The sequence below is a fragment of the Salvia splendens genome, chromosome 2 (genome assembly GCF_004379255.2).
Source record: "Salvia splendens isolate huo1 chromosome 2, SspV2, whole genome shotgun sequence".
Classification (NCBI taxonomy): Eukaryota; Viridiplantae; Streptophyta; class Magnoliopsida; order Lamiales; family Lamiaceae; genus Salvia; species Salvia splendens.
The window spans coordinates 2337950-2362924 of NC_056033.1; the positions used below are offsets into that span (position 1 = coordinate 2337950).

Below are 24975 nucleotides of genomic sequence, written 5' to 3' on the forward strand. Positions count from 1 at the left end.
CTGAACTGTCATCGAGTTCGGCTCCGGTATGACTTCGGTCATCGCCTCTGACTCCGGCTGCTGTGATTGCTATGCTTGGTGGTGCCGATCTGACTGCTCGGCACTTCTAAGCGCAATTTGCAGACATTCCTTTGCTCTCTTTTGGTCACCTCGGATGACCGCTATCCCTCCTTTAGTAGGGATCTTGATGGTGAGGTGATAGGTGGAGCAAACGGCCCGAACTGTGTTGAGCCAGTCTCTTCCCAGGATGACGTTGTACGGGGACCGAGCTTTCACCACGAAAAACTCAATCATCGTACTGGAGCTAGTAGGCGCTTTCCCCACCGTGATCGGAAGGCTGATAATACCTTCAGGGCGGGTGTCCTCCTGGGTGAAGCTCTTCAGGGGAAGCGGAGCCGGACTGAGCCGAGCTGGGTCCACTTCTAGTTTGTCGAAGCACTCTTTAAAAAGAATGCTAACCGACGCTCCTGTATCCACAAACACCCTGTGGATCAGTTTGTTTGCCACTCCGGCTTGGATGACAATGGCGTCTTGGTGAGGAGAGATGGCCGGGACGGGATCAGCAGCCGAGAACGTAATCACTTCGTCCTGCTTCAGCCTTTTATGCGTTGGCTCCTCTCGATTGGAGCCTCTGCGTTCTGACTTTAGGGACGACTTGGTCTTCCCGGCAGGGAGCGCGTCAATAGTCTGGATTACTCCATCATATTGCGGCTCGTCATCGTCTTCGGGATCCGGCTGCCTTTTCGGATCCTGAGGAGCGCAGTTCGCACCACTCTGCTTTTTATTCTTCTTTGGCTGCTTGCTTCGGTATTTTTTCAATGTCCCTGCCTTCACAAGAACATCGATACCTGCAGCCAAGTTTCTGCACTCCTCAGTATCGTGACCGTGGTCTTGATGGTAGGAGCAGAGTAGCTATCCTGTGGTCGGCGCGCGGCTGATTCGTCATCCGCTTTGGGCTTTCGAATAGGTCAGAGTGGCAGTTCGAAATTTCCGCTCTCCGGCTTGTTCAGCGGTACGAACTGAGGCGGTGCGACTTCTCGGGATTGAGACGAGGTCCCAATCTGTCTTGCACCGGAGCCCTTTGAATTCCTTTCAAATGGAGTCCGGCGAGGATGCCCCCTGATCGCTATGATCGGGCTTCCTTCTGTCTCCCTCGGGTCGATGAGCTGTCTAACGACCGTTTGCGACGGTCTGCCTCATCGGCCCGGGAGTACTGGTCCGCAATGTCCCACATTTCCTGAGCTGTCTGGCGGACCGCACTCACGAGCTTCCTGTAGAGAGCTCCGGGCAGGATTCCATTTTGGAATGCCGAGATGACAAAGCAGATCGTTGAGATCGTCTACTTGCAGGCATTCCTTGTGGAATCTTGTCATAAAGTCGCTGATTTTTTCGTCGCGACCTTGACGAATGGAAAGCAGCTGAGCCGAAGTGATTCGGGCTTCCGCTTTCTGAAAGAACCTCCTGTGGAAGGCATCCATTAGATCTCGGTAAGATCTGATGCCTGCCCTGGGGGAGGGCTATCGAACCACCCTTCTCGCGTTTCCCGATGAGCAGCTCGGGAAACAGCTTGCACATGGGACCCTCGTTGAGACCCTGGTTCGCCATGTTATATTGATAGCGCCCCAAGAAATCGTGAGGGTCCACGAGCCCGTCGTAAGTCATCGACGGAGTTCGGTAGTTCTGTGGTAGGGGAGTTCGGGTGATGTCGTCCGAGAACGGAGTCTTCAGTGCTCCGTACACGGCGAATCCGATATCTCTCGTCGGTATGGAGGAGATTGAGTTCTCCTGTGATTCCGGTACCGAGGAGGAACTGGAACATGTTGGGGACGGGGATTCTTTCTCCTGGGAGATTGCGACACTATGCGGTAGTGACTTTCTTGTGCGGAGGGAGAAGGAGAATCCGTCGTTTTCGTCTCCGGCTGCTTTGGCTTTTTCGCAGGAAGGTTAAGAATTCCTCCTGCTTCGCCGCCAAAAACTGCTTGACAGCCTCATTCAAATCGGGCTGCTGGGAAGACTCAGTGGGACGATTTTGGAGCGGCTTGTTCCTTCGCCATGAGAACTGGTGGTGGATTTATCCCTAGGCTGTTTTCCCCGACCTATGGGATGGATTGGCTTCCTCCTGGCTCTCACGGGCAGGAATATACGGGTACTCTGTGATCTGGTATGCATTTTTTGGGTGGAAAAATGGATCAAAAAATTCGCTTTATCACAAATTTTGTTCTTCGTTTCCCACAGACGGCGCCAGTTGATGGATCCGCGAATTTCTGATGTTAGTAAATGCTGGTAGAGAATGAAGACTACGACACAAAGAATTTACGTGGTTCGATTTACTGAAGTAAATCTACGTCCACGGGAAGAAGGGAGGGCAAGATTGTATTGCTTGATCTGGGATTACAGCTTACAACACAGACTTGCTATATGATTTTATCTCTAGAGAGCTTAACCCTTTTCTATCTGATCTAAGTTCTATTTATACATTGAACTAGGATCGTGGTTTGCAGCCCCACTAACAAGATCGTGGGTGAGCAATAACTGCTCAATAACTGCTTCGTACCACTAAATAGATCGTGGGTATAGTGGAGGTCGTGGAGGCCTTTCATGAGTCCACTAACTCCTAGTTCGGTCGAATGCTGGACCGAACTGCTGGACTTTACCGATCAGCTCTTGCCGATCTGAGAGGAGAGCTTGACTGGTCGGCTTTTACCGAGCTGTAGGCTGAGTCCGAACTCTTTGGTCGTGCGAACTCTTTGGTGCCGAACAGATACTCTTTCTTGGGCTCTGGGCTGATGGGCCGTCACTGTTATTGGGCTTGCCATTAGGGTTTAGTTCGTACCCCATCAAGATTCTACAACCTCTTTTTCTCCAAATCCAAAATTTCTCTACTTGCAATTTCTTACTCTCCATAAATTTAAAAAATCTTGAATTTACAAATGAACCAGAAGACAATAGTCTCAAATTTGCTGAGATGAATCAGAAGACAACAAGAGAGGGGTGAGAAGTATCACTTTTCGTTTATTTTCACTCACCCTATTGATATTGCTTCAACTGATAAATTATACACTAAACATCACCAGCAACCTTCATACGAGTTCAAGAAATCTGAGAATTTTTTGTGAAAATGTAGGTAAAATATGAAATTCAGATTTGGTGCTAATAATTTAAAGAGTGAACTACATAGACCATCCCTGACGTTTCATTTATTTCACTCCAGGCCCCTGACGTTTAAAAATATTGCTACAAGTCTCTAGCGTTTAACATAATCACATATCAGGTTTTTTCGGACAAAAGACCCTTCAACCCTAAAAGGGCATTATGGTCATACCACATGATATTATGCAGTGGCGGGGTGATTTGACGGGCGTGTGTCAGCCCTCAGTCATGATGGCGCGTCAGCGGCGGTTCGTAACCAGATCGACCACACGCACACGCCACGTACACAGGACTCCGGGTGTGATTTATGAAATAAGTTCAAAAATTTCACAAGCCTTAGTTTCGGCATCACTTCCACCCCGCCTAAAATTTTTGCAAAAAAAGGAGTTCACTATCCCACCCCGCCTAAAAATTGCAAAACATTGGGCTCACTCTTCATTCTCTCTGCCCCCCTCTGTGAAAAAAACTATCTTGCATGAATGGCGCCTAAACGGAAGCGCGCTGGATCATCAGGCGGTTCGTCGTCACGGAATTCGTCTCGCCGTAACAGGGAACCCACACCCCCGCCATCGCCACCACAGAGACATGCACCGGTGGTCATAGATGTGGAAGAAGAAACCTGGGATATCCGCGATCCCTGATCTTGATTTTTTCGTCCCATAAGATGAATACAATAAGTTATAATCCTCGGTTTGTGATTTAGGGTTTACGAAATTGATTTTTTTTGTGAATATATTTTGTTTCTCCGGAAATTGATTTTTAATCCTCAGTTTGTGATTCAGGGCGCCAGAATTTGATTTTTTTTTGTTAATTTTCTTGACTGTTTTGGTTTGATTTTTAACGGTCCGATTATTGTTCTCCTTAACAGAGGATGCACTTGGAAAGTTTCCAGTTGCTTTCCATCATGGCGGTTAATTCTTCAATACAAACGATGAGAAAAAGTATGTTGGTGGGTATTTGACATACTTCGACTTCTGCAACATAAACCATTTCGCGCTCATAGACCTATCGAGCATGGTGTTAAAGTTGAAGTATGATAGGAAGATGATATGTGAGTTCTATTTTTGTGATCCAAAGTACAGTCATGAGTGCGCGAGGGTTTTAATCGGCGGCCCATTGTTGCCCATTGTTGAGGATACACATCTGAAGGATTCCTCAAAGTGGCGTCGACTACGACAAAGTTAGTTCACATCTATGTTGTGGAGATAAACCGGGCTGATGCTATATTGAAGAAAATGAAGGATGAAGCGCAAGAGCTTCTCAGATTCAGGGCGTCTAAACCCCCAGGAGTCATTATTGAAGAGATTGAAGAAACCGAACCGACTGTGCCAAAGCAAAAGCCTAGACCGATGAGGAGGCAACGAGGTCAGTTTCAAGAGCACCGGAATAAGCCTTTAATGATTGGCTGGTATGATAGGGATATAGAGTTCGAGGAATATCTTACGAAGAGTTTAGACGATGATCGTGCTAAGAGGAAGAGGGACGCGGAGGTAGCTAGTCAAAATTGGCGAATGCATTTGAAGCGGTATCATCCGAATCAGTACCAACCGAAGCCCCGGTCTCTGAGATTGGAGAAGCATCAGTAGCAGCACCCGGCGTTGAATGTACAACAGAAGTTGGAGGAGGATGATTTGAAGAAGTAGGAGAAGTTGGAGGTGGAGACTCCCATGCACACGTACCAGAGGTAATGAGTTGTGATTTACACAATTGATTTAGTACCGCATTTGTGATTTTGTATACATTTTGTGTATCTCATATGTGTACATTTGGTGTATCTCATTTGCGATTTAGTCCCTCATTTGTGATTTTGTGTATGCAGGATGTAGCTAGACCTTCATCTGTGGACCATTCCATTCCGATTGGTCCAAGTGTCCATGTCGATGAACCTGCAACTGAGTCTGAATCTGTAGTTCACCAACCAGATTCGGACAAGGTAGGAGCATTTGCAGATGAAGACGTGTACCGACCGGTTATGGACAGTGGTTGTCAGCCACAGCCGGACACACAGGTGGACAATGATATCTTTCCAATCATTGAGGACATTAATTGTTCATGTCCGAAGTTGACACCCAAGTGCAAGAGTCAGCTCCAGCTGAAGCAACATGTGAAGAACCCGTACCAGACTACCAGTGGTAGGAGATGTACCCCATCAGGTGGCGGAAGATGTTTATTGTCCGTCGTTCGATTATGTTCCTGACGAATGTCATCTTCATAACGAGGGAAGTACTGACGATGATGATGAGGTCGGCGATTTTATCTCGTTGGCCAACATGTGTCGTGACGAAAAATGTTTACCTTATATTACGAGTCGTTGTGTCAGGAACAACACCAGGAACAGGAGGCGGGACAAGAAGGGGGTGCGGAGCCAGAGACAGACGCACACGGGTCTGGACAGCAGCATGGTGAAAGCAGTGGAGGGTCCAAGAAAAAACGAAGGTTCTCCCCTGTTGTTGAGAAAAGGAACTCGTCAGATACAACCCTCTGTACGAGCAAGATACAGTTGATGAGCTACAAGATCTCCAAGATCTAGAGGATTTGGAAGGCTTGCGTAGGAAGGGTATCAAGTACACCCCCTTCAAGCTGACAAATGAGCTGCCAAATTGGAAGCCTGGTGATTTTTTTAAGGATAGAGATTTCTTCTATAAGGTCATTCGCCAGTACGAGATAATGAGCAGACGCCGTGTAGATGTATCCAAGAATGGTGGCAAGATACTTCGTGTCATTTGTAAAAGAAAGTCATGTGAATGGTATGTTTATGCAAGGAAGATCGAAACCCACAACAATACCGATTTTGTGGTAGTGAATATGCACAGAGATCATGCGCCCACATGCTCCCAAGTGTTGGATCAGAGATGACTGACGTCCTAGTGGCTGGCTGAGCGTTACATGGAGAAAATCAAAGCGAATCCCCACATCCCATTGGCGGCTATACGACAGTGTGTTGATGAAGAGTTAGGGCTCAAAGTTGGCAGGATGAAGGCGTATCGCGTAAGAGACATTGCATTAGAAGGTATTTTTGGCAAGGCGGGACTCCAATATCGGAGACTGTTTGACTACAAAGCTGAATTAGAACGGACACACGCCGACTCTAGTGTGCATATACACTACGAGAACTTCAGAGATCCTGCAGCTGTGGGCCCGAGATTCTTGCGGTTTTATAGTTGCCTCAGGCCGTTGAAAAAGGGTTGGATGCGTTTTTGCCGTCCGATTATCTTCTTGGATGTCGTTTCTTGCGAGGTATGTACAGAGGCCAACTTATGACGGCCATGAGAATTGATCCAAACAACGGTTGGTGGCCTATTGCGTGGGCGGTGACTGAGGCTGAGAGCTATGAGCAGTGGAAATGGTTTCTCGGCTATCTGGCAGAGGACATCAACTTACAGGAGAATGCCCCAAGATTTGTCTTCATGTCTGATCAGCAAAAGGTACGAGTAATGTGATTTCAGTAAAACGTGTATACTTCAATTGTGATTTTTTAAATAATACTACTTCAGTTGTGATTTCGCCTATAAGAGTAGTAGTTCGAGTGTGATTATAGATTTTCTGTATGTGTTGTGGCTTATACATGTACTAATGTGTGTTGTGTTACATGCATTTGGTAGGGTCTTGCAAAAGCCATTATGGAGGATTTCCCACAGAACGAGCATCGCTTCTGTGTGCAGCACATATACAACAACTTCAAGAAGAGATTCATCAGGGAGAATTTTAAGAAGATGTTGTGGGAGCTTGCATCGAGTACAATACACGAACAGTATGTTCAACGGATGGATGCACTACGGGTTATATATCCCCAAGCACATCAGTACCTACCCGGTGTTGCTCATAAAGAAAAATGGGTAAAGGCTTATTTCTCTCCGCATGTTTGTTGCGATGTTATCCTCAACAATATATGCGAGACCTTTAATTCGAAGATAGCAATTGCTCGCGAGCCGGCCATTATCATCATGTTGGAGGAGATCCGGACAAGTCAAATGGAGAGGATACAGATTAGAGACCAGTGGATCAAGACATACGATCACCCACTGCCGCCCGTTATCAGAGAGATAGTGGATAAGTTGTTCGTGAGGGCTTCTTCTTGGAGAGCAACATGGAACGGAGAGGATTCGTACCAAGTGTCGGGACCGTCAGACCAGTACGTAATGAACATGCATGAATTTACTTGCTCTTGCAGATTATGGCAGTTGACTAGGATGCCATGCACTCACGCCATCGCTACAATCAACAAGATTGGGAAGGATGTAGCAGACTATGTATCCCGCTATTATTTGCGGTCTACAATGACGATTCTGTATGAGAATGTCCTCTATCCAATCAATTGGATGGATAATTGGCCGAAGACCTCTGCAGTTGGATTTGAACTGACACTCCCGAGGACAAAGCGACAACGTGGTCGGCCAAAGAAACTGAGGCGTGAAAAACCCCAGGTTCGTCATCACGCGAATGGATCTGAGTCACCACGACGAACCTTTGTAGTCAGATGATGTCGATGCGGACAAGATGTCGATCGAGTGTATGGAGAGAATGCAGAGCTGTGGGGTTGAGCCTGATGAGGTCACATGTGTTAATATGGTTGCTGCCTGCTTGAGAAGTGGTGATGTTGAAACGGGGCTTCGAATTTTCAATGGTATGTCGGTGCCAAGTTTGGCCTCGTGGAATGCTATGCTGTCGGGCTATTCCCAGAACGGATACCACAGGGAGGCGGTGATGCTCTTTAGTGAGATGCAGTTTAGAAAAGCGAGGCCTGATCGAACTACGTTTGCTATAATTCTCAGTTCTTGTGCTTCCATGGGGCTTTTAGAGGGTGGGAAGCAGATTCATGCTGCCTTGTGGAAAGCTGAGCTTTCGATGGACTTGTATGTTACGAGTGGACTGATTGCTGTTTACTCAAAATGTAGCAAAATAGAAGTGGCAAAAGCTATCTTCAACATGGCTCCCAAATATGATATAGTGTGTTGGAATTCAGTATTGGCAGGTTTATCCCTTAATTCAATGGATGCAGAGGGCTTTAATTTTTCAGGCGAATGTTACGTGAATGCATGCTACCGACTGAGTTTTCTTACGCTAGCGCACTGAATTGTTTTTCGTCTTTATCATCTCTCTCACAAGGGAGGCAGATTCATGGTCTGATAGTGAAACAAGGACACTCGAATAATGTTTATGTCGGAACTGCTCTGGTTGACATCTACAGAAAGTGTGGCTGGGGCCAGACGGTTCTTCAATATGATGGTGTGTCAAGATTTAGTCACGTGGAAAGAGATGATACACGGTTATGCTCAAAACGGGCGCGGAGAAGAAGCTGTTGATCTATTTAGGGACATGATCAAAGCTAGTATCGAACCTGATCACATAGCTTTTGTTGCTGTCTTAACCGCCTGCAGTCATTCCGGATTACTAATAGATACTGGCTTGAAGGTGTTCAAATCAATGCAGCAAGAATATGACGTAGAGCCGCTTAGTGATCACTACACTTGCATAGTCGACACCAATGAAGTCAAAGAAATCATAGAAAAGATGCCATACAAAGACGATCCCATTGTTTGGGAGGTATTACTGAGCTCTTGCAGGGTTCATGGCAATGTGAACTTGGCAAGAAGGGCAGCAGACGAGCTTTTCCGTTTGGACAGTCTGCCCCATATTCCCTCCTCCTAGCCAATATGTATTCCTCATTAGATAGATGGGATGATGTTAAAGATGTCAGAGATATAATGGGAAGGCAGCATGTCTCCAAAGAACCAGGCTACAGTTGGGTTTGAAACTGGCAGCTGTCGTTCGGGAACGATGAGGCTCAGACATCTGTTGAAGGAGATGCAAGATTAAAGATTGGCTCCCAGTTTCAATCAACACTGAATGGAGAAAGTAATCACTGATCATTGTAATGGTTTATTCTTCATTCATTTTCAGCTTCTGCACCCATTTCCATTGGTTTCTAAATTCTTAAATGTTTGCTTTGCAGGCTTCACTGAGATAATAATAGATTTTACTTCTATGGAGTTGGTAATTTTAGTGGTGTCCAGGTGAAATTATGATCTCAAATAAACTAGTATTTTTTTTTTCTTTATTCAATGTATTGTAATTGTAATATCAAGTGAGGGTTAATTTTACTAAAATATAGTAGTACTATTATTTGCAAAACTTGTTAGTAAATATTATTGCAAAAAAGGATCAATTTGTGGATACATTACTTAAGACTTAGTGTAACTCTTCCGATTTACATGGAAGTATGGATCCTGCAATTTGATAAATCAAAATATCGAGACATAGTGGAACTAAAAAATTATAAAATAAATAGATAAATTAGTTCGTGTGGAGGAAAAATATGGTTAAATTAATTATGCACCAAGAAATATTAAAACAGTCTATCCTACAATCACTCAAAAAATTAACTGCTTAATTTCCTTTAACTATGTCAAATACGTCTGTTATTTTTTGAAGAACCAAAATATCAAGAAAACTTGCTAATTTCTGATGAATGATTATAAATAATTAGGAAACCCTACGTCTTGAAATTCTTCTCATTGCTGTTTTAAGATTGCGGTTATAAGATTTTAATTATGACGAATTTAAACACACACTAAATTCTAGTAGTAAATGCACAAGCAATTGCATTTGGGATTACTCAATAATCAAATAAATCAATGCTCATTATTTGTCAATAAGGTTAGGATCAGGAGAACTTACCGTAAGAAAAAATACAGCATTTTTTCCTGAAATAAAGAGCCTAATTAACCCAACTCCCAACTCCAATTTGTAATGAACTAAACATAAGGCAGGCAAGAAGAGGTTGCCTTAAAACAATAAAAACATTAATCAAGATTAGCCTAAACTAAAACAAATTTAAAAATGAAACGGTTAATCATAACCGCTTGCTTGCTTGCTAAAATCAATGATTGGATAATTTTCCACCAGCTTCTGAGGAATCAGGCAATGCTCGGTGGAGTAGAGCTTCTCTTGAATCAATGGAGATTCTAGAAGATTCTGGAACACTTGTTCACCTTCAACTGATGCTTCCTCTTCGTTGACCTTCTAGAAGATTGGATTATGTTAGCAAAGATTCATATTCTTAGGAATTGAAGAAAATGATTGGTTTTGTCCATTTAAAATAGTACCTTGAGGAATTCGAGTAGTCCAACTTGGGCTTGCAAGAATTTGATGTATTTGTAGGCGGAATGCAGCATCTCCGCCGTGTTCATCTTCTGGCCGCCGGGAAGCAGCTTCCCGAGCTCCTGAGTCTTCGCCGTGATCCTCCGCCGCCTCTGCCTCGCGGCGACGCTCTGCGCTGACGAGCTCTCCTCTTTCATCCTCACGCCCTCGCAGCTCCCCATGATGAAGCCCGGCGCCGGAAACGCTGGCAGCGGTGGCGGCGGAGGAAGCACAAATTCCGGGATGGAGTAATCTTGGTAGAATGGGTGGGAATCGCAGCGTTTGGGGAAATGGGGAAAGGGCTCATTGTTATATTGGAAGTAGTTGGAGTTGAGATGATCGAAGTCGAAGGGAATTCCATCATCGGCGAAAGGTAAGTCGTCGGAGAGGAGAGAATTGCAGAAGGCGTCGATGGGGTCCACCAAGTAGTCGTCGGGGTTGAAGAGATCAACACCTAATTCCGCCAGCGCAAAGGAGTCCCAGTTGGAGTTGTAGTAGCTCAACGCCATTAATTGGAATTGGATACTATTAATCTGCCAAGAATCGAAACCGTAAGAGATAATATAGTTGAGAATATGGAGGGAAAATTGAAGTTGTTGTGACTTGTGAGTTAAAAGAGAGAGACAATGAATTGAATGTGTGTAGAAATAAACCTTAACAAAAATAGGATGTTTAGCTCTCTGTGTTTTGTGTGGGTGACAGAGAGAGATAATGGAGAGTGGAAGTTATGGTGGAAGTTATGGGACTAACAACCTCCGTGTAATTAGCAAATATAATTAACAATAATTGACTGCAATTATACATTGATTAACCGTTATTTAACATCACCTGCTTTTTTCTTTTATTTTCTTTTTTAAAGAATTTTAACGAGAGAAAATTTAAAAAGATAAAAACAATAGCCAATTAATTACTCATATAGTGCGAGAATTTCAAGAAAACCGAAGTTTTATCTTCTTCCTCAGCAAGCAGCTGCATGCTCAATTCACCATTGTCGAAGGCAGAAGCTTGAGATGCCTCCTACGCCGCTCCTCCACCGGTCACCACCTCCGCCGCCGTGCCTCGTTGCTTCCAACACTTGGCTAAATTTGCTATCTTTGGAATGCCCCAACACTTGCTTGCCCTACTCTGCTGAATTAGTCTCAGGAATTCCGTTAAAGAGTAATGGGTTTCGATGTTTTTCTCTCCCCCCTTTATCCAAGCCAACAGGTATTCTTCACTCCCTTTATATCCTCCTCTCTTTCTTTCTTAATTGTAATTTCTTGGCTCGATTGAATTAGCAGTCGATATGGATGTGGAGAAAACTGATTCAGCTAAACAGTTTCATAATCAAATTTGATCGCTCTTCCGATATGAATTAGCAGTCGATATGGATGTGGAGAAAATTACTGGAAAAATCAAATGGAATAATCGGAAATTCAATGAAAAATCCTATCATCATCCACCCATTCCAATTTCGTAATCAAATTTGATCGCCCTTCTTAAAATGACCAAAATGCTCACAGCGACTTTCCGTCGTTCAATTAACCTCTACACAGAAATGTTATCACTCGAGGGATATTTTAGTCCTTACAAGAGAGATTTCAATATAAATTCTCATTCGGCATTCCACAATTAGAGCATCTCCAGTGGGCGGACATCCCACTAGGACATCCCAAAAACACCTCTTGCCACGTCACTAGGACTTCCCATCCCACTGCCACGTCACTAGGACATCCCCTCCTATGTCCGCCCTTCCCACTAGGACATCCCGCAATAAAAAAAATCACAATAATTTAATTACGTAAAAACGGAAATATAATTTTGACACGGAATACGGGAAAGCAAAATACGGGCAAAAATACATATTCATAAAACATAAAAAAAAACATAGTTAGAAAAAAGGCAAAATACATAGTCATTCGAAAAAAGAAAAATACATAATCTGTTGGATATTTTAGTGTAATTGGATTAACTTGATTGATCAATATAATTATAACGAGACATCAAATAAGTTGGAAGTGCGGAGTGCACACTTATTTGAATTCGTTATGATTAGACGGGGGTTCGGGGGCAGCGCCCCCGAGAGCGGGGTCCAAGGGGCAGAGCCCCTGGCTGGGGTCGAACTGCCAGGTTAGTTTGGAATTTTTTTTATTTCCATTAAAGTTACTGTGCAGAAATCTTCATCCGGAAATGGAATTTTCGATAATTGAAGGACCAAATTGCAATTTTATAACCCGCCAACAATCAGTTATTTTCGGTTGTGAAATGAAGGGATGCAACGTTTCATCCTAAACCTCTACATAATCCAACATCCCTGGCTCACTCCGCGTTGAAATGAAGTTCAACGAGCCGTATATATAGAGTTTTTTTTTTTAAAAAATAATTTCCGGACGTCCGACCGGGACGTCCGACCCTTGCCACAGTGGCGGACGTCCGCCCGCCCGTCGCCGGGACGTCCGAGGACACCCGACGTCCTCACGGGACGTCCGTATCCGACCTAAACGCCACAATGGCGGACGTCCCGGTCGCCCGTCGCGAAGTCCGACCGGATGTCCGACCGGACGTCCGCCATTGGAGATGCTCTTAAGACAATTTTCCAATTTAGGCGTTTCCTTAAAAAGCTGAATTCCCTTGCTGAAAGGGTTTGGGAGAGCAAGCGAGCGAGAGAGAATGGGTTCTGAAAGCAAGGTGAGAAATTTCTTTAATTTTAACTTTTCTTCTTTGAAAATCTGTGATATTGGGATGATGTGCTTGATATCGATACTTAATTATGTAAAATTGCATTTTTATTTTGCTCAGATGATGATAAGGCCTCTTTTTTCTGTTTTTCTAGTCGATGCTATCAGATTGTAGTTGGTTGTATAAGTTCTCGGGCGGGTAGTAGGAGGATCTAATTAAGTACTCCATAAGTCTCGATCAAGTGTTCTGTGTTATCCCTGATCTCTTTTTTTTTATCGTACATTTTTTTTTGTTTGCTTCTCAAACTTCAATTATGATGTATGATCATATATTGTTTTGGATTATTTTGGAAGCTGAACTTTGATAGTATCTCAAGCTTATATTTTTTTTGTTGCTTATCAAAATATGACATTGAACTATAATTTAATAATTGGTGAGAGAAGCAATCAGTTGGTGGATTTAAAGTTGGAACTGTGTTTTTTCAAGAAACTGTCGTAATCAAGTGAAACTGGTTGTTATATAAAAATAGTACCCCGTAGTACAACTGTGTAAAATTGCTATCTCCAATCCCTGATTTGAGGGCTGTTCCCGGTAACACTTATGTTGTTAGCTTGGTCCTACGGGAGGCCAAGCAAATGCATATGCTTGAAATTCGAATCGGTGCAAAGAACAGAGGAATTAGACCTATAATTCAGTCTGTCTGTGCAAACATGTTCTTTTTTTTCACTGGATTATATAAAATTGTGGTGCAATGAGAACAGCATATCCTAAATAGTTTTTGATGTAATGCTTAAACATATTCGGTTTTTACATACAGTTACTGCGTAGTGAAAGAATAATTCACTTAGTTTGTCTCTCTAATGTTTTGCATACATCTATATAAAAAAGTTCTGTTTTAGCTATGTCCCACACGAATTTTGTTGATCCAAAACTTTATTTCAACTTCATGTCTTTATTTGTAGTACATTATTTTCCTGGCTTGCTTTGACTTGTCGATTAACTGGTCGTTTGTTTCAGTAATTCAATATTGTGATTGGTTATCTTCTTTCCATTGCTATTGTCATTTCCCCTCTCCATAAGTAGACTATGTGAATATCGAAAGAGTAAAAATTTATAAGTCTCTCCAAGTATGCTCACCCTCCTAAACATATATTTGATACAGGATCCGAGGGAGGAGGTTATTCAGGCATGGTACATGGATGACAGTGATGCAGACCAGAGGCTTCCCCATCACAGAGATCCACAGGAATTTGTGTCATTTGAGAAACTTGATGGTATTCAGTCTTTGCATTTCCCACTCTATAATTAGATGTTCAACCATTCTTTCAGTTGTAAGTAGGTTTAATAGCTACCATGTATGGAAAAACATCGTCTCACAGAGCTCATCTAAAACCATGCCTTCTAATCTGCCCTACCTAGCTTATCGAGTAGGTTTCACAGTTACAGTATAATTTTTTAGCTTAGTCTGTACACCATGCATTCTATGTTACCTGTTTTCTCATTTTTTCAGCTTCTAAGATAGTTGCCTTGTCATTTTCAGAGCTAGGAGTGCTTAGCTGGAGGCTCGATGCTGATAATTATGAAACTGACCCAAAGTTGAAGAAAATTCGTGAAGACCGTGGATATTCTTATATGGTATCTTTAGTTTCATAGTCATGTCTTACATAGTATGTTACTTCTCATTTTCAACATTAGCATAACAGAATTCAATTTGCTTAGGATTTTTGTGAGGTTTGCCCAGAAAAGCTGCCAAATTATGAAGAGAAAATCAAGAACTTTTATGAAGAACATCTCCACACTGATGAGGAGATCCGCTATTGTGTTGCTGGAAGCGGTAAGTTTTACGATCGACTCCATCTGGTGTATACTCTATTTTATTAGATTACCCTAGTGCCTAATAGAAAGTTTCTTGGTCATGAAGGTTATTTTGATGTGCGCGATCGCGATGAAGCTTGGATACGCATCTGGGTAAAGAAGGGGGCAATGATTGTCCTTCCAGCTGGAATTTATCACCGCTTTACTCTTGATTCAGACAATTACATCAAGGTAGGTTCAGAATAACAGTCACGTTCGCCCTTTCTTGTTTAAATTTTTATCACTATAATATTGTGCATTTGTCTAGTACTGACTGGCACCCATCCCTTGAATGTAAAATCTGCGTATGCAGGCAATGAGGCTATTTGTTGGTGACCCTGTATGGACTCCTTTCAATCGCCCTCACGATCATCTCCCTGCAAGGTGCGCCTTTTTCCTATAACCGCCCATCATAAAGGGCTGTACAGCTCTAACCATTTGTACCACATATAAGCAATACCAAATCTTTTTATGTGCAGGAAAGAATATGTTGATAACTTTGTGAACAAGGCGGGCGGTGGTCCAGCCGTTGATGCTGCAGCAGCTTAAAACCTCTCTCCCCAAACTGTCTGAATCTTTGAGAATGTGTGGTTGCTCTGCCATCGCTTTTGTGTGATATAAATGAGCTTGAAATAATGGGGTATGTATTCTGAGGTAAAGTTTGTAAGAAGATGAATGCTCTGAGCGGATGATCCTACATAGGATATGAATGCTGCTTTTGAACAATGGTTATGTGTGTTTTGCAACATCTATAAAATGAAACGTTATACTACATCATATGGAATGCTATGTGTATCCTAGTATTTATTTAAGTGAATCAGTTTGTGGTTTATGAAGGTCGCTTTTTGATGTGGACTAACGCAAATTATACGTGTCGTGTCTATTATTGTGTTGACACGATTACGACCTGACCTGATATGCACGTGCGAGATTTGTCAGTAGACTTGCATTCACCATTTGCACCCATGTTTGTTGATACCATAATTGTAGCTGCAAAAGGGAATTTGAAGAGATAAAACATCAGGTTTAGATTAATGGGATAAATATGTCTATATCTGATTAAGAAAAATTGATTTGCTATGAAATACTGCAGTATTGATCATCAATGAGGCCTAACTTGAATATTACTAGTACTCCAAACTAAGTCAGCTAAAATTTTTTCCTTAGTGGGAGTTGTTCTTAACAAAAAATTACCTCGTCTACATATGCTCCACTGTAGTGCTTTATAATGACTATTTTTATGATACTATGGCCATGTTTGGTTGGCGAGAAAGTAAAGTTGGCAAGGAAAATGATTCCTGGGAAAATGAATCCCGGGAATATGATTTCTAATAACTTTACTTTCCCGTGTTTGGAAAATATCAAGATTTGAAAGTATATATTTGATTTAAACACTAAACTAAAAATATACTTATAATTTTTTATTTATAAATTATAATAATATATATTATTTAATAAATTATTAATTACAAATGATAATAATTATATTATTTTATTTATTATTACGATGAATAGTTTAAATATGGATTATACATCATAATATACAATAATATATTTGGAAAAATAAATCTCTATTGCTGGATAAGTTACTATGCTCTATTATAATTCATCGATTTCCTCTAAAATTGATAGAGAATGTCTTAGGCTTCTACCACTTTTTTATCTAAAAGATTTGTAGTTGGTCTCATAGTGTAAGATATAATTTTCACCATATCCAGAACTCTGCCTATGTCTGTCTTGTTATCTGTTAATGTTGATGGATTCTTCATTTGCATCAGTGCAAAGGGGGGCGGTAGATTCAGAGGACGCTGTCGTTTCACATCAGCCAAAGTTGGTGAGTTGCATTTTGGATAGTTATGGTAAATTAGTTGATTTTTTAGAACATTTGCTGATATATACGAAAACAGGAGCTATGCGATATGGAGGTGTTTTGATCTACAATGTGGATGGGCCGGCCAGGTTTCGTGATATATGGTTTATATTACTTCTCCTTAACTACTCTTTTTGAGTCTTGGAGCCGTGCTCCCTTTTCTGGATAGTAACCTTGGTTCCAGGTCTTTGCAGACAACGATAAAGAAAATCCTCGTGTCAGCCGGGAAAATTTGAGGCTTGAGCCTTTGGATGATGAGGTATGACAGTCATTTTTTGCTGCACAGCTTTGCTATCTGAAAAATGTGGAGATTAGGCTCTTTGTAACTTTAATTAACACGTGGACGATTGTTGATGATACGTTTCCTTTTGGTATGGTGCAGTTGCTTGGATACTTTGCTGAAAGAATGATATCAAAGGAAACACTGCAGAGGAATAATGTCATGCAAGTTGTTGGTGGAAAGGTAAGAAACCACTTTTACTATTAACTCATTCCATCGTATATTACTGAATCGAGTGAAACTTATAAACTTCTTGGTCTCGATTTCAACTATCTTGGTGATGGAGATTCTTAGTCTTGTTTGACGATGTCGATAACAATCTCTTTGCATTTTTATCGAGGCAATTCAATGTAAGTTTGTTCTCTTCAATGCAGAAAATCATTGCTTTTCCTTACATACGAAATGGACAGCATGTTGGCTGCAAATACCGGACACTTCAATGCGCTGACTTCTTTTGCTTTCGCGCATGAATGGTAAATTGTTAGTTATAATACTTTTTGATATTTGCCATGAATTTTCAGGGGAGAAATACGGAGGAGATGTTATATGGGATCGATGACACGCAGGTGAGATCATTATTGTATGCACTTGATTACTTAAACTTGTTTTCACTACTCTGACCTCCTCCTTTCTGTTTACAGGTTGAAGGCGAAATAGACAAGCTATAAATCGAAGAAGCTGGTTATTGCAACTGTGTCAGTGTCCCTAGCGGTGCACCACAGACAGTTTCAGTCAATCGAATACCATCAAAAGAAAAAGGTTACTAACTTATGATCAATGTTGAAATTATTCTTCTTTACGGTTGCCTTTATAGTAAATTCACTTGTATCGTTGTGTTTTCGTTACATCAGGACACTGCCTTTCAATACTTGTGGAACTGCACAGATCTATTTTGAAAAGGTTTTGAAATAAAAAGAAAATGCTTTTGGATGTCTATGCCATTGAGAGATTTTTAAATGGGAATCATATTGTCATTTCTTTAAAAATTTGATGTGTGTATATATGAAATTGCTATACTGTATTAATATAAGAATACCAATCGTGACCGCTGCTGTCATTTAATCCAAGTTGTCATTATTTAGTTTGTTTATAAATATATATTGATTGATTATAGTATCTTTAAAATTATTACTAATATTATAAACTTCATAAATTACATAAAATTGAAAGTAATAGTACTCCTATGTATTTTTCTTATTGTCTTGTTTGTTAAATTACGTTCTTCCGAGTCTATTTTTTTAAAGAGAAAGTTGAACTCATGTAATATTAAAAATATCATTTTTCACAATCAATTTCTTGATAAAACGATCTCATGCAAGATTCTAATTCTACTATGATTTTAAAACAGGGTTTTTATCCAAAATCATAACTATTCACTATTTAGTTTCACCTTTATGCTACAAATCTACATGAGCCAATGCCATGATTCTTTGCGGCATTAATCATTATTTTGATTTTTATTTGCTCAGTACGTAATTCAGATGCCCAAGTTTCAATTAATACTCGATCGTATTAATTTTATTACAACCTCTTTAGATGTTGATGTGCAATTGACAGCTGCATTAATTTTTTTTATTTGTTGATTCTTTGGATTTTGGTCAAGGATCCAATTTTTAAAATGATGTTTATTCACTGTTTTTTTATATATATAAAATGATGTTTATCACAAGAATATATGGTTTCAGTGTAATTTTTTTGGCATGTCCTTTTTCCTTGAAGATAATTTTGAAATTGTGTTATAAGTTAAGAATAATCTTGTAATACCCCAAAAAAATTAAATTAATCTAATTAAATCTTTTCCTAGTTGACTTGATCACTAATTATTCCTTAGTTAAATTTTAAATGAAGATTAGATTTTCATCCTCCGTGATCTGCAAATAAAATATTAAACAAATACAAATTAATTAAAAAAAAAAGAAATCGAATTCGCCCCCTCAACCCACGTTAGAAAAATCGCCCCTCTCCCCTAAATCTCTCCCATATCTTTAACCACCCTTCCTCTATATTAAATCTTCAATCAGTTTATTTTTCCCTCACCTATCGTTCTCTGCAAGCAAGAAAATCAAGACCTATTCATCTCAATCAGATTCAAGAAACCGAGAACCCAACTCGAAGGAGGGAGCTATCGGTTGTTTTTTCAAAATCTGTTCAAGGTATACTCTTTTTCAATCGATCAATTACAGTTCATAAGCATAGTATACCTCATACATCAACCTCGCACACTTAACATAATCAATATTCAACAATAAACTGAACAATACAACTGAACACCCCACGACAATTAATCGAAAACGCAAAAGAACATAATTTGGTAAAGAGAACTTATCTTTCGGGGTTGTGCGGGGCTGTTCGGGTTGGTTTCGGGACTTTTCAGGGTTGGTTCGGTGATGAACGATGGCTGGATTGGACGGACGGCGGCGGATGCTCTCAAACCCAGGCGGATCGGCGGCGGAGGAGCTCGTCCTCGTCGCTGGAGAAGTTTTGGAGCGCAGCGGCATCAGGGCGACGGTTGCGGCGGAGACTGACCGACGGACGCTGCTGACAGCAGCGGCGTAGCGTCTTCCCGGCAGCATCGACATCGAGATTTCGATGGTGAGCGGTCGGCTGAAGAAGATCCTGTCGGGGCTGTGTTGGAAGGCGACAGGATTTGTTGGAGAAGCCGACACCAGCGGCGACGGACGGCGACCAGCAGCGACGCTGGAACGGCGACGTGGAATGAATTGAAGAAAACCGACGAAAATTTGGAGGAATCCGTTGCAATATGTCGACGAAGAGAGAGAAGTAGGAAGATAGAGAAAGAGGAACAGAGAGAGCCGAGAATGGGGAAGTGGGAGTCAAAATTGGGCTTTTGATTTTAAAAAATTTGTTGTGATAATTTAATTATGTGTTTGAATAATTTTGGGAATATGTTTTGATATCGTGATGAAAAAATTACGAGGAGCCAACGGAGGAATCTTGGGCGGCCGCCGAATAATTGAAAACCGAGAAACGAGATAAACGATTTTAATTAGGGTGCATGCATCTTATTTATTTACTTGATTCATTGTGTTGGTTTATGTGTTATTTAAATGCCAAAGGTGATTCCTTGCAAGCGAGACGTGATATCAAGTGAAAGGAAATAATTTCGGATTAAGAATTTGAGGTGGACTTTCTTTTTAAATAAGGGCAATGCCCTAAGTATATTTTTATGTGAAAATAATATGAATATTTGTCATGCCGTGTTTTGTTTTATCTATGAAACCTATTTGACGTGGCTTTTGCCATCAATGGATAATCGAGTTCGGGTCTGTCTAGGGAGTGAGTCTCTATTCAGGCTAGTGTACTCCTATGGAGATCGTGCGCTATCTCTTCGAGTTGGCCAGTCTAGTGACTTGGAATGTGGCCATGTTCCTTGTCATCAATGGATCAGATATGGTAGACATCTATGAGAAAATAGTTGATCAACCGAATTTTACGATAGAAATAATTTTAGTGTCTTGGGCGGTTTCTAAAGTTAAAACTCCAAGGTCACTCAATGGTGGCATGATAAATACTTTTTATAAAATGTTTTCGGCATGAGTCCACTGAGTGCATCAAGTACTCAGCCCTGCATTTCTTTTTAAAAATATGCAGGTTGAGCGTGACGGGTGCGGTGGGTGCGTTGAAGAAATTTAAGTGTGTAGAATGTGTCATGTCTTCACACGTGGCATATTCATTCTCTCAAATGCTTCCGCTAAGTAGTTGTCCTTCTTTTGAGTTCTTGTATCGCTGAGATAATATTCATTTTTGAGTTGTTGATTGTTGAGATACTATGATTTTATTTGAGCTATTCCTATTTGTTTCAAGCTATGGTCGAGTTGTGTTGTTTTCCCCTTTCTTCCCCGCTTCTTTAATCCTCCCCTAGTTGCGATCAACCGTGTTTTCTATCCTTAGAAAATGCGGGCGTGACAAATCTCTAGTTAGGAATAGGCAAAGAATCATAAATGCAAAATTTGACATATTATTCACAACAATTAAATATAAAAAACTCAGAAATAAATAACTCTTACTACAATTTAATTTTCAATGTTAATCATTTTTTATTACTTGAAAACCAATAGGTCATAAATTTTCTATTGAAATATTGCAAACACTAACACATTATAAGCTTTATTGATCAATTTTATTTTTGGGTCATGCTAATCAATTTATTTTACTATACTAAATTAAAAGTTATGTACTGGCGGAATTCCTATTTTGCAGCAGCGGTTTACAAATTGAAAAAAAAAAACCTTTCATTAATTATAACCAAAATTAACTTCGAAGAGAACAAGAGAAAAAAAAGGTTGAGAAAAATCAAGAAATGGGAGAAGAAAAAGGCAAGATTGAAGCTTTGAGGGAATGGGTTGTGGAGCACAAGCTTCGCACTGTAGGTAACGATGAATACATGTTTTTTTCTCTTATTTTTATTTGTTTTTCCATTTTCAAGATTGGATTTTTAATGGTGTTTTCGCTCCTTTTTCTTTTTGTTGGAATTTTTTAAGGGACTTTGTGGGCGAGTGGGATTGTGGGTTCAATGGCATACAATTGGTCTCAGCCTAATATGAAGACAAGCGTTAAGATCATTCACGCTAGGTGCGGTTCTACTTTTGTTTTTCTTGAATTCTTGTTTGGAATTTGTATCTAAAAGGGGATTTAGTTTTGCTTCCCCCCCCCCCCCCCCTTGTGTGTGACTTTTGTTGTTCAGTTGCTCTGTATGATGTCGTTATAATTTGTGTATTTGGGGTATTGTTATGCTTACAAATGCAATTTGGTTGTTTCTAGTTAAGTTGTGAAGTTATGGTTTTTGAATGTTGTTGGCATGAAGAAATCTGTTTGCTGCGTTATATGCTTGATGTGATTTGGAAGCATACATAGATGCAATTCTGTAATCATTAGCATTGGAGGATATATTGTTGAGGTTCTTGAGAATCTTGACAATAATGCACTTAATCTTGGATTCTAATGTTGGATTTGTGATTTTTGTATGTTGTTGGCATGAAGAAATCTGTTTGATTGATGTGCTTGTGTGATCCGAAGTATACAATACATAGATCCAAATGTGTGATCATTAGTGTAATACAATTAGCATTGGGGTATAAACCGTTGAGGCTCTTTCTATGATGATAGTGCACTTATGTTGGCTTCTAAAGTTTGATTGACAATTGAAAACTTGAAGTTATGTTTTTTGTATATTGTTGGCATGATGAAATCTGTGCTGCTTGTGATTCTGAAGTACACATAGATGCGATCGTCTGATTATTAGCATTGGGGTATAATTGTACAAATTGTTGAGGTTCTGGTTGTGACGATAGTGCACTTAATCTTGGCTTCGAGAGGTGGATTGAGGGTTGAAAACTTGAATACATGGCTTTGTATGTTGGCAGATGTGTATGAAATATGAATCATGAAGAATTGTGCTCGGTGTATTCTTATGTGCTATGCTCATTGTGATTTTGAAATATATGTGGATGCAATAACTTGCTTCTCAATTGTTAGCATTAGTTCCTCCCATGCCAACATGGAACATAGTTTTGGGCCTTTGGCTTCTAAAGTGGATTAAGGATTGAACTATTGCATGTTATCTGAGGTTGATCAATAATCTTTGTTCGTAGATATGTCGTAGTTTGCAATTTAGGAAAATATATTTTTGAATCCCTTTCTGTTTATGCAATTAGAAACAGGCCCCTGTGGGGCCTGAGCATGGTGATATCCTGTTTCTTCCAAAACGAGCAAACTGGAGTCGTTTTTGGGTTCTTGATTTTCCCTTGTCGATTTAAGAGGGGTGCAAAAAATGGCACTTTAAGGCCATTCTTGTTGTTTTCAGTAGCATAACATCTTAAAGTAGTTTTGTTTTTCTGAGTCTATCATGAAGCAGAGGAGATCTTCCCTCTGCTTAAAAGTAGAGTTCGATTTGTTATAATTAACGCTAACACTTGCCAATCAGGTTGCACGCGCAAGCACTTACTCTTGCTGCATTGTCCGGGGCTGCTATTGTAGAGTATTATGACCACAAGTCAGGAGCAAAAACAGAACGAGTTGCAAAGTTCCTCGACCTGAAACAGAACCAACACAAGAATTGAATCATGACCGTATGAGTAAGAAACTGTTTGTACTTCTTCAAATCCATGATAAACTCAGATGCCATAGTAGATTAGATGGTACATGGTGCAGACGTGCGTAGCTCCAGCATATAGCGAAATTCGCTCGAGTTTTATGCTTTCAGATTTGAATATTGAGACAAAACGATGATTTTTTTGGCCTTCAACTAACTTGGTTGTGGATGTGTTGCAGTAGTCTTGAGTTGTGGCAACAACTGACTAAGAGTTGTGTTATGATATTTAGATCAAGTTTTAGTTTGTGTAAAAAAATCGGAACAAGTTTTAGTTTGTGTAAAAAATCGCAACTCGAACAAAATTCGTGATATTAATGACAATTAGTCTTTTCCTTTTTGATAAAAACAAACAAATCTAAATGTATTTTCAAACCGTAAATAAAATGAAGCATACTAGGACTTCAGTTTGAAATTTTGAATCGATTCCTTCTATTCATTTACATTGAATCCTCCATTATAATTATTTTTAAAAAGGTTAATCTTAGAAATTTATCAAAGGAAAGATTATTAGCGAAATCTCATGATTACACAAAGCCGAGTCGGCGGAACGGATCATCTACTCCAAAAATTGTGCACCACTTCTACTCCACACTCACACCAAAATAAAATGGGTCCATCATCACTTATTAAAAGTGCTCATGTTATAGTATTATTTTATTTTAGTTGTTAGCGTGGAGTAGGAGTGGTGCACTATTTCTGAAGTAGGTGATCCGCTCCGGCTAGCGGATCAAAGAATATGAACTAGCATGTGATGCCTGCAAAGGGAAAACACTGCTATGTCACATCTCACGGATACATCATTCACTAAAATATGAGAATATTATAATTATACTCTTATGTTCCATGAGAATATCCATCTCAAAAGAATTTTTGAATATGTAGTTTCTAATTTTGGAAAATAATTTCTCTTTCGAGGTGAGATTTATTGTCCATTAATAATATTTTAATTAATTTTTTCTTTCATTTTTTTTACTTTATTATTTGTATATTAAAATCCGTGCTCAACTTAAAAAGTGCATATTATCGTGGAACGGGTAGAGTTTATTAGAAAATTTTGAAAGCAAAACACTAATTTTCAGCTCCCAACTTAATAATAACTCTAGTTCTGTTTCTAACATTGACTCTTCGTTTCCTTCTCTCTAAAAATTGCAAACAATATTCATAGTGTCCGGCACCGATAAGCCCCCGCTGCAGCTCCCACATCGATTGACTCATGGAGGAAGAGACGCCTGAGGAAGTAGAAGTTCATTTTGGTGGAATGGAAAATCAAAGAGATTATCTTCTCCAGCAAGTCGGTGTGAGCGGTATTGGAAAAACTAAATTATCAACTCCAACTAGCTACCGAAATAATTTTGTACATCGAATCTTTGGATTAAGTATGAATTACTTATAACATCTAATTCATTTTGCCGGAATATTTGGAAAAACTCCGTATCATGATATTATTTGTCGTAATTTTTTCATTGGTGGAAAATAACAAACTCGAGGTAAAGATCGTGATATTATTTGTCAATTTCAAAGTTGGTGGAAAAAACCCAACTTTTTGAAAGTTGCATGATATTAGGTGTCAATATCCCTTAAAATAATACTAGCATTATGAAAAATGATACACTATAAACTAAAACTCATATAATATGATGAATTATACTGCTCAAAATGATTAGATATCCTCTTCCTCATCATCTTCTTCTTCTTCCACGTCTTCGTACAATTTTGGGTATCTTTCCCCCTCTCTTTCCATAGTCACACCATCTTCATGTTTCTGGTTTTCTTCCCTAATGTCACCATCCCACTCCCCTTGAGAGCCTCAGACAGACAGCTACTACTTCCTTTCCTTCGTGCAAAGCCATCATCAACTGTCTGAACATGCACTCTCACAGCCCCATCATAGGGAAGACTAATTAGAACACT

At 40.2% G+C, this 24975-nt stretch overlaps 3 protein-coding genes across 13 annotated transcripts; 2 read left to right on the top strand and 1 right to left on the bottom strand.

Moving 5' to 3' along the window:
• Positions 1-9762: 9762 nt before the first annotated feature.
• Positions 9763-11318, bottom strand: LOC121782993 (transcription factor bHLH53-like). 3 transcript variants are annotated; one of them, XM_042181029.1, is made up of 3 exons: positions 11202-11318; positions 10257-10823; positions 9763-10173 (listed from the first exon to the last, which is right to left on the bottom strand). In XM_042181029.1, exons 2-3 carry the CDS (start codon positions 10797-10799, stop codon positions 10000-10002), a joined length of 717 nt encoding a protein of 238 aa, XP_042036963.1. In that variant the 5' UTR covers positions 10800-10823; positions 11202-11318; the 3' UTR covers positions 9763-9999. The 3 variants fall into 3 exon arrangements, with proteins under 3 accessions (XP_042036963.1, XP_042036955.1, XP_042036972.1); XM_042181021.1 differs by lacking the exon at positions 11202-11318 and adding an exon at positions 10944-11154; XM_042181038.1 differs by lacking the exon at positions 11202-11318 and having other exon boundaries at positions 9763-10170; positions 10257-11160.
• On the top strand, positions 11198-18048 carry LOC121782944 (1,2-dihydroxy-3-keto-5-methylthiopentene dioxygenase 2-like). 9 transcript variants are annotated; one of them, XR_006046489.1, is made up of 15 exons: positions 11198-11496; positions 12911-12957; positions 14111-14222; positions 14489-14583; positions 14668-14782; positions 14870-14994; positions 15116-15186; positions 15282-15456; positions 16581-16636; positions 16710-16776; positions 16857-16931; positions 17055-17135; positions 17327-17518; positions 17594-17711; positions 17804-18048. XR_006046489.1 is itself a non-coding variant. In XM_042180983.1 (8 exons), exons 1-8 carry the CDS (start codon positions 11301-11303, stop codon positions 15349-15351), a joined length of 831 nt encoding a protein of 276 aa, XP_042036917.1. In that variant the 5' UTR covers positions 11198-11300; the 3' UTR covers positions 15352-15574. The 9 variants fall into 9 exon arrangements, 1 of the variants encoding a protein (XP_042036917.1); XR_006046493.1 differs by having other exon boundaries at positions 16710-16761; XR_006046492.1 differs by having other exon boundaries at positions 16710-16761; positions 16867-16931.
• A 3142-nt stretch (positions 18049-21190) lies between these two features.
• LOC121769089 lies at positions 21191-23418 on the top strand. Its single transcript, XM_042165776.1, has 3 exons — positions 21191-21343; positions 21455-21545; positions 22897-23418. Exons 1-3 carry the CDS (start codon positions 21274-21276, stop codon positions 23030-23032), a joined length of 297 nt encoding a protein of 98 aa, XP_042021710.1. The 5' UTR covers positions 21191-21273; the 3' UTR covers positions 23033-23418.
• Positions 23419-24975: the final 1557 nt, after the last annotated feature.